Source organism: Sinocyclocheilus anshuiensis, unplaced genomic scaffold, assembly GCF_001515605.1.
Source record: "Sinocyclocheilus anshuiensis isolate Anshui unplaced genomic scaffold, SAMN03320099.WGS_v1.1 scaffold1309, whole genome shotgun sequence".
Classification (NCBI taxonomy): domain Eukaryota; kingdom Metazoa; phylum Chordata; class Actinopteri; order Cypriniformes; family Cyprinidae; genus Sinocyclocheilus; species Sinocyclocheilus anshuiensis.
Genome location: NW_015548286.1, coordinates 288835 through 299163, shown reverse-complemented (window position 1 = coordinate 299163; position 10329 = coordinate 288835). Strand labels below are relative to the sequence as shown.

General features: G+C 40.1%; 1 protein-coding gene across 1 annotated transcript in view; it reads left to right on the top strand.

Moving 5' to 3' along the window:
* LOC107655876 (uncharacterized) overlaps positions 1–3035 on the top strand; it is a 33106-nt gene extending 30071 nt beyond the window's left edge. The window contains exons 3-4 of the mRNA XM_016443486.1: positions 2100–2174; positions 2248–3035. Of these exons, the coding sequence (XP_016298972.1) occupies positions 2138–2174; positions 2248–2882 (672 nt within the window). The 5' untranslated portion in view covers positions 2100–2137 and the 3' untranslated portion in view covers positions 2883–3035. The remainder of the gene's footprint in view (positions 1–2099; positions 2175–2247) is intronic.
* The last annotated feature ends 7294 nt before the right edge of the window (positions 3036–10329 follow it).

The window sequence follows — 10329 nt, the reverse complement described above, 5'->3', positions numbered from 1 at the left end:
GTAAGTTATACCTTAAGTTGTACCTTTACGTTAATACGTGTTTCCCGAAACGTTCTTAGTTAAGTATACCTTCTGTAAGTCATTCGTTCGAAAGGTTAGTCTGGGCCACTCTTAGATATACCTCATCGCTGTTCACAGTTCACTCCGCTAGTGGCCACCACTGTGCAAAAAGCTTCTTCACATTTCAGTCGATACGATTGTAATTCTGTGGCAAGAAAAAGTGCAGAACCAAATAAATATTACAATTCTAAAGTTGTAATACACCCAGTGTTCAATTAGTGTTCAATAAATTGAAGTGTTTTTATGCAAAGAATAAAACTGTCATTATACTGATGGTTGTTCGTTTTTCCATTATAATATACAAAGGCACATCGGCTGGCAAACCATTAGGCAACACATAATTAGGAGTCTATTCAAAGGCAATGAATATGGTGGTGAGTTTGGTCAAACTATGGCAGCGAGACAGCGAATAGTTGTCCTAAATCAAAGACGGCTGCGTCCGCGGAGCCAGTTAGTGTATGTGCACTATTTCATGATAGTGTCATAATAGCTGCCATGTCAAAAGATACAATTCTACAAAAATGTCGCATGCCACGGGAGCAAATTCAGCAGCTTTTACATCTTGTTGATCCAACTTTGTCGAGGCAAACTCGACGGAGCTACCCCCCTAAGCCCCGAAATTCAGCTGCTGGCGGCTTTCCATTTTTATGCTGTGGGGAGTTTTCTGGAGGTGGTTGGGGATGGATATGGGCTGTGTAAGACCTTTGTGTGGCAGTGCATTCACTCAGTCACAAACATCCTGCTCCGTCACGCCACCGATTACATAGCCTATATGCCTTTCACCAGGCACGAAGTGATGGAGGCACATCAAGGCTTCCATGCCATTGCGGGTGTCCCGTGAGTAATTGGCCTTGTGGACGGGACACTTATCCCCATCGACAACCCATCAGCGTTCGACCAGGCCTTCATAATATATATGAACATGATAATATAAATGACCCTTTCAAAAGCAAGCGAAGCCAAGTTTCGCACACTTGCAAAATTATACATTGCAAAATTATACATTATACATACATACATACATACACACACACACACACACACACACACACACATTGTTCTATAGAACTGTTTACTGTTTAAACATCAAATACTGGACAACGTACACACACACACTCACCAGGCACGAAGTGATGGAGGCACATCAAGGCTTCCATGCCATTGCGGGTGTCCCGTGAGTAATTGGCCTTGTGGACGGGACACTTATCCCCATCGCCAACCCATCAGCGCTTGACCAGGCCTTCATAATATATATGAACATGATAATATAAATGACCCTTTCAAAAGCAAGCGAAGCCAAGTTTCGCACACTTGCAAAATTATACATTGCAAAATTATACATTATACATACATACATACATACACACACACAGTGTGTGTGTGTGTGTATGTGTGTGTGTGTGTGTGTGTGTGTGTGATATCCAAGGTTGCATTTAGTTTGAAATTTGGATTATTTTAAAATGCAGTGAGCCCCAATAAATGCAATTTCTAATATTTCTAAAGTGCTTCTTTATAATGAACATCGCTTTCTCAATACTTTACACAGTGAAAGAGCTCTTGTATATAGTGAACAATCGATTCTCGAGCCATCAATATCAACCTATTCAGCACCACCGCCATGGACAGCACCTGCTAACGTCGCACGTAAGAAGGTTTACCTTAAGCAACATCCTAAGGTATAGTTCGGGGAACACACCTAGGAAAGGTATACCCCTAGTTAAGGTGTATCTTTAGTCTTCGTAGCGCGCTAAGAGACACCGTTATCGGGAAACGCAGCCCTGGTCTTGGAGTTGATGGACTGTGTGCTACCTTTGCTCCAGTGAATTACCTGTGTTAATTCTTCAGGATTTCTATTAAAATACTATTTTGTAAATTCTTCTTCTTCGTGCGCTTGATCTTCAGCACACACGTGTAACAGAATAACCGGCCTACATAGTGAGTAAATTCCAGAGATTTTTTTACCCCTCCCGATATGGATATTCCCTCTGTCAAACTCCTCTGCCTGGAGTAAGAGGATTGGTATTATTCTATTATGTCAGACTGAACGTGAAAGGGAGATTTAGTGGAGCATGAGGGAATGGAAAGAAGCTCCGTCCACACTCCCGCCAGTGAGGGTGAGCTACAACTGGCCTCTGCTATAATTTCAGATGTTTTTGAAGAAATTAATTCCCTGTATGTCCTTTCCAGCCCTGTATCTCCTGTGGTTTCGCTCGTTCCGTCCAGCCATAAATCTCCTGCATCTCCTGAGTTCCCGCCCAGCCTCTTCCACCTCCTCTCCTAAAATCAGCCAGTCCTTCAGCCCTGCCTTCGCTGGTTTCTTTCAGGCCCTCAGCTCACCCTCAGTCAGTGCCATCTGGGTCCCTGCCTCCACTTCATTCACACGAGCCGTCAACTCTGCCTTGGCCCTCCAGAGCCACGGTGTCACCCTGGCTCTTAAGTTCTCCATCTCCGCCCTGGGCTCCTCCTCCATCGGCTCCATCTCCATCAGTTGGCCCCCTGGTGTCATCAGCCTTACTGTACCTCCACCATGGCTCCTCCCTCCATCAACTCCGCCGTGGGCCTCCTTCCTGCCTAGACTATGGTCCACATCTGGCTCCTCCTGCTCCTGGCTCCTCCCTCCATCAGCTCCTCCCTGGTCTCACCATCCATCATCTCCTCTGGTGTCCTGGCCTCTGCAAACTCTATGTCCTTCTCCAGAGCTGCTTCCTTCCTCCTCAGATATTCTCTTTACGGTGCGAGATCGCGCCTTCCGGGAGGGGGAGCTACTGTTACGGTTATGGACTTGTTGTTTTTTTCTGTTCCTGTTGTCTTGCCCTGTTTAGTTCCTGTCTCCCTAGTTTCTGTTTTTGTCATTAGTTGCCTTGGTTACCTATTCGTTTCAGGTGTTTCTTGTTAATTTACCCATTATATATCGTCCCTGTTTTGTTCAGTTCTCTGCCGGTTATTTTAATTGCTGTTTGTTGAGTTGATGGACTGTGTGCTACCTTTGCTCCAGTGAGTTACCTGTGTTGATTCTTTGTGAATTTCTACAAAGAATCTTTGGATCTTCTTCTTTGTGTGCTTGATCTTTATCAAGTGTGAGTTACAGTTTTTATAATAGCTTTGGTACTATTTTCATCATTTCATTTCAATCAAGCAGTGCATTTTCTAAAATCTCTGCTAATCTCACAACAGATCACCAAAAAATGCACCCTCTTTAAACATTTCAGCGTATTTTCAATTATGTTAGTACAGTACTCAAAATCACAAAGCATATTTTTTTTAATGTGCATGATGAGTTTAACCTATATTTCAATTGTAAGGACCCATTTCTAAATATTTAAGTCTCATTTTCAAACTCTTCTGAGCACAACAGCAATCTATGTCAGCTAAACTGTGGCTCATTTTCCATGCAAAACTGAATAAGACACCAATTTGCAACATGTTCATAGTAATGTCATATTCAAATATATTCCATATTCAAACTTTGCTAGTGTTATGAAAGATTTATGAAAGATTATGAAAGATGATTTGAGATATGTACAACTAGGTTTTGGTAGTTTTAATGCATTTTGGATGTGAAATGTACTGCTGTGCTAAGCTGAAGGTTGGTAAGGAGAACTGTGTGAAGAGTTTAAAACAAAATATATTTGACTAATGAAAACATGAGCCCAGATTTTTAAAGAATGACTAGCGGTGTTATGAGAGTAATCAGTTTGGAATTTTGTACTTGAAGTGTTTTGAACATGTACCACTTGTGAATATAGTTAAATAGTCAATAGTCCAAAAAAAAAAACAAACTTAAATACCTAAACATTTTAACAGTATTGGCTATATTATTTAAATACTTGACATAAACCAATTTAATATTCATGAGAGCATCTGCTGCTCAGAGAGAATAAAGTGTTTGAAGATCACATTTCTCTTGTGTATAAGAGTCACATACTCTTCCATCATTCACCCTTGAGCAGAGGCCTTTGAAGAGTGCCACTAAAAACACAGGGCTCTCACAATCAGAATCACTCCTCCAATATGCCAAAGTCAGCGTCAGAGAGCATTTAAAATCCTGCCGTGAACAAGTCAGACTGGCTGCTCCCACTCCTCTGGAAAAACACTTCCTCAGATGATGAGAAATCAAACCACCCTTGAAAAGCACCACATTCCAGATCCCTGCTGTTGTGAAGTCTAAATCCCCAGTGTGGATTTTGTTGCAGACAAGTTATCCCAGTTATCCCGTTATCCCAGGGCTCTAAGTAGGGAATCAAAGGCCCAATCAGGCACAGTGTGACTGCACGGAAATGTCATTAAAACAGTAGATAGGCTGGATACAACAGTACTGATATACCAGTAATATAATTCACTGCAAATCTGTTTTTCATTTTATTTTGAGGCCAGACAACAAGTACGGAATATTTGGCCCTCTAGTTGTTGTTTGCAGATGAACATTATTTTTATTTTATCAGAGCAAATATCACAAACACAAGAAATGACATACTATAAGAAATGACACAATATAAAAAAATAAATAAATAAAATAAAATAAAATGAATGAATAATATTAATAAATGTATTTTGAGCAGGTAACTGTCTTCTACTGTTGTTTTGACTCAATAGGTATGTTTATTAATATACAAATTTTCTTCAGTCAGAATAAATCCAATCTGATTTCAGAAAAAAAAGAATAAGTGAATAAATAACGGTAACACTTTATTTAAAGGACCAATTCTCACTATTAACTAGCTGCTTATTAGCATGCATATTACTAGCATATTGGCTGTTTATTAGTAATATATTTATTAGCACATATTAATGCCTTATTCTGCATAACCATATTTTAGATCCCTTAATCCTTAAATACCCCACATCTACACTTAACAACTACATTACTAACTATTAATAAGCAGTGAATTGGGAGTTGATTGAGGGAAAACTCTTAATTGATTGTGAATATGTGTTCCCTATTCTAAAGTGTTACCTAAATAACTATATATATATATATATATGTATGTATGTATGTATGTATGTATGTATATATATATAACTTTTAAATAATATCAAGAGGGCCTAAACCTCAGAGAGGGCCTAAATTATTGTAATATATACAAGTATATATATTTAAAAACTTTTAAAGAATAAAACTTTTTTATAAAATGTCATTAGTTCTGTTATTTTAGGAATTCATAATTTGACAATAAACATCTAAATCTTTTTTAAGGAAATAAACCCTTCAAATCTGCCTATTCAGTTTGTGTTGGAATGTGAAAGGTTAAATGAAAGACCCTTTTTCTCCCTATCAGATTTCTTCCACCTACATTTTCATCTCTGTGATTGGTGGCACAGCTACAGAGGGCCAAGCAATAGTAAGTCAATGAGAGAGTAATTTCAAATGACAGGAAAACTGACCAATCATATCGGAGACAGTTTTGAACACAGATTTTTGTTTGTACTAGCTCAATAACTTATTTTTGTTATTTTTAACCAAAGAATCTTGCATACTAAAAAAAAAAAAAAGTCTATAGTTTATTTTGTTTTTAATCTAAATTGATCAATTTTGTGACAGGTTTACCATCACTTTAGAAGTTTATGTTATTTATTTATTTATTTATTTTATTTTATGTATTTTATTTCATTTATTCATTTATTTTATTATTATTATTATTATTATTAAATGGCAATCCCAGAATGCATTGCAACAAGCTTTAAAATAGACTTGTTTGAGATGCTGAACACCCTCCCTTGAAAGTGGAGAAGAGCAAGTGACTACAGTCAGTGGAGGACTGAAATAAAGGCAGCCAAGACAGACAGTTCTAACATCTCATAGAGCAGTGGTTCCCAATCCAGGTCCTGGAGCCCCTAGTCTCAGCCTCAGACTTCACGCCCACGGACCGCTGGCCGGATGTCTGATGCATATGGCACACAAAATTGGAAACACTTCAGGAGTTTCAAAGTCATCATCTGATTGGGTGAATTCTACAGAATTTCCAGGAGACGTGCGTATTGGGTTCTTAAACATTCTGCCTGGAAACAAAGATGCTGTGACGCCAAACCCCCTACATGACAGAGCACAAAACAAAACATTATCGGTTGCTTTACCTGTCAGTTATATGGCCTCTTGGGCAGTCCTTCAAAGCAGCCATGATTCCCAGACCTTCTGCCTTCAGTCTGGCTATGTGAGACTATGGAGCCCCCAACACTGGACGTTTTAGACATTTCCCTAATCAAACACACCTGATTCAACTCATCAGCTTGTTAGTATAGACTTAAAGACCTCAAAGGCCCTTTCCCAAATCGCACCTTTAACCCTCGAGGTCTTCCTCTGAGTCCACACTTTCATAGTTTAATGCTGCTTTGACTGTGGGGAAGAAGTCTGCTGTGGAGCTAGCGTCAGTGTGGGCTCGGCAGAAGTGTGCATCGAGGGCGCATAGAGGCCACAAAGTGGGCGCACATGAGCACCCTTCTGAAAGCTAAATGACGAATGTGACACCCTATGGTCTCGTGGACTTAATGAACATGCGCACGCAGCGGCCATTGTAAGTCCACAGGACCGCAAGTGCACATGAAGTGTGCCATTTGGGACAGAAACAGAGATTTTGCTAATTTCAGAAAATCCCACTGTTTGTGCCTACAGCCATAGCAAACATGTCAGGCATTGCTAAACTCGCACACCGTCACATGCTAGACAAAGTTCCTAGTATCTGTTAACTTCATCTATAAAGATAAATAAAGATAGATGACTTTAATTGAAACGGAAACATACATTTATTATATTACCTGCAATACTGCATTCAAAACTTTGACAGAAATGTTGGTAAAGAATGTTCAAGAGCCACTTCACATTGATAGGGCATGTCCCAGCCACTTATACCCACATCTACATATATGTATTTCATTTAGCACCGAAAACTATCAATAAAAATAGTTCATAATTAATTCAAAAATTGTCTATTAAATTGTCTAATAAAAAAAAAAGAGAATTTGTCTTGACATTTGAAACTTAAGATTTGATTTGAATGATTTAATATGATTTTTATTGTTGTTGTTTGTTTTAGTTGTTGTTTGTTTTGTGCATCCTTGATATCAACTCTTTGGACTTTAAATATGGAGTCTTAGCAGCAGCTGCTTTTTGCCACTTCATGTCAGTTGATGTCGTCCAAAAAGTATCGGTAAGATTTTCATTTGCAAATTCTAGGGCCAGATTTATTAACAGGAGTTAAAAAAACTACTGTCAGGATTTACTAAAGGCATGCAGTGAAAAATATTTGTAGCACCTTTCCAACCTGCTATCACAGCAACATGCTAATGTCAATCTGTTGGAATCAATGTAAGTGTGTTAGCTGAGTATTGTACTCTTGATTAGATTAAATCTAGATTCTAGATTCATTTTGCAGCCCTAGCTCAAACTATTTTTTAAAATACAGTAAAAACTTACATACATTTGTATGTATCAGATGGGATTTAGGAAAAAAAATGGTAAGGCACTGTAGCTGATAATTTGTCATCTTTTATTTAAACGGCAATAGAAGAAGAAGACGGAATGCTACAAATCCACCCTGGAATTGGGAATACCGATTTCCTGAGGCCAGAGGGACCAGGGCTAATTAATCCCCCCCCCCCCCCCCCCTTTCCACAGAAACGGAACTTGTGTAAGCAGCTCTGAGAACCGGGAAAGACTATCTGGGTCGAGCGAGTCATGAAGTGATGCCAACAATACTAGTTACCAGCACATCTCACCGCAGCACAAACATTTGCTTAGGCTAGGGATACATGTTTATGTAGAACCTCAAGTGGATTCCAAAGAGGTGAACATAAGGCCCTGGAACACAGAAGTTTCAGTATCATTGCTTTCAATGGACTGTTTGAACTATTTGCAATGAATTAAAAATCCCTTTACCCATTGACACTTGACCAAACAAGAAGTGAGGCAGGTGGAAGTGCAAGACAGAGATGGAAGAGCACTAGTTCTCATCCTGCAGCCTAAATCATTTTTTGTAAAATCGAAGAGTTACAATGCCACAGTGCCACATGACGTCTCATGTTGTCGACAGAGCTTTTCAGGGATACACCAAATGTTGTTGCCATTGCTCCGTTGTGAAGAGGATTTAGTACTGCCCATCTTTTTTGTTGATCTTATTTGGGGAATGTATGGGCAGAAGGCCAAAGTAAAAACCTTCGCCAGCTTCGGCGGAGAGGTACAAATGCTTGGCATGGCCTAACGCTGAACGATGCCAACAGCTACATTGGCATCCACTTATTCCTGAAGTTCAGCAAGAGGTGAATCATCACTCAAGCTCCCAGAAACAGCCTACCCTACAGCAGCTAACCTGATTTTACAGCCTTAAAACACTCGCTGTGTAAAACAGCATGAGATACATTAGAGAAATTAATGTATCATGGCTAAAAAAAGCTGCTGATGCATTTTTACCCAAAACAACAGCAACACAGGCTTATAATATAGCTGACAGGCCCAAGCCACCAGCATCAGGAAAACGATGCAAAGCGAGCACATGCATTTACAGTAACCCTCTGGCAGTCTGGTCTTAAGGGTTACAGCAATGAAAGGGTTACACTATAACATCAAGAGTGTGAAACACACACACATACACACAGAACAATATATAAAACTGTGGTAACAATTTACAATAATGATTCAGTTGTTAACATGAACTATATTAGTTAACATGAGCAATAATTATATAGCATTTATTAATCTTAGTTAATATTAATTTAAAAACTAATACATTATTCAAATGTAAAGTTGTATCTGTTAACATTAGTTAATGCACTGTGAATTACTGTAACATTAACATTTTTATTAACTAACATAAACAAAGATTAATAAATGCTGTAAAAATACATTGTTCATGTTAGTTAATGCATTAACTAATGTTAACAAATGAGACCAGTGTTACTGTAACGCCCCTGTGGACTGTTTGTTGTGGTTTCTTCCCTTTCTGTTGGTTTAGCCCGTCTAATCATTAGTTAATCACCGTCATTGTGCTCACCTGTCTGCCTCTAATTATTCACCCCATATTAGTTCCTGTCTGTCTGAGCATTGGTGTCGGTTATTGTTAATGTTACCCCGAGTGTGTGTCTCACCTACCTGAACCTGCCTTGTTGTGTCTACAATAAACGTCATTATTGGAATCCTTATCGTCCTTGTCGTCCTGCCTGCCTCCACACATCTGGACCGTGACAGAATAACCGACCAAAAACAACAAGATGGAGATTGCTGCTCGTTTCCTCGCCATATCCCGCCGGGATCTCCCCTTCTACGAGTACGCCAGGGAGTTCTGCAAGCTCGCAGCGGTGACGGTGGTTTCTTCCTTTTGTGTTGGTTTAGCCCGTCTAATCATTAGTTAATCACCGTCATTGTGCTCACCTGTCTGCCTCTAATTATTCACCCCATATTAGTTCCTGTCTGTCTGAGCATTGGTGTCGGTTATTGTTAATGTTACCCCGAGTGTGTGTCTCACCTACCTGAACCTGCCTTGTTGTGTCTACAATAAATGTCATTATTGGAATCCTTGTCGTCCTGCCTGCCTCCACACACCGTTTCCGTGACAGTTACCAAAACTTGTAATGATCTATATGCATTTGTGAAATAATTATATAAAACCATATTACCAGTAGAGTACATATTAACTTATTTTATCTATTTGTTTGTCAGTCTAACTAACTGAGCTGCGCAGTAAAGGATCGGTAAACGTATACTGACAGTACAGTGCATATCAACTGATATGCATTTATTTGTCATTCTAATTGATGGAGACTGAGCTGAACAAGATTAGGTTTAAAGGGTTAGTTCACCCAAACATGAAAATTAGCTTGTGTTTTACTCACCCTCGAAGCATCCTAGGTGTATATGACGTTCTACTTTCAGACGAATCCAGTCTGAGTTATATTACAAATTGTCCTGGCTATTCCAAGCTCTATCATTGCAGTCAGCGGGTGTTGCAGTTGAACAGTCCACAAGTCCCGAAGGATGTTAATGTGGCAAGCCCGAAGGACGATAATGTGGCAAGCCCAGAGCTCGCTCCAGTGTGCCCGCCGGCCGCTGGCCTCTCAGCATTGCTGGACATGGCGCTGCCCCTGGAGTTCACTGCTCCTATCCTCACCCCAGTGTCGGTTCCAGCCCCAGTGCCCGCTCCTCGTAAGCGCCTTCCAGAGCTCGCTCCAGTGTCGGCTCCAGCCCCAGAGCTCGCTCCAGTGTCGGCTCCAGCCCCAGAGCTCGCTCCAGTGTCGGCTCCAGCCCCAGAGCTCGCTCCAGTGTCGGCTCCAGCCCCAGAGCTC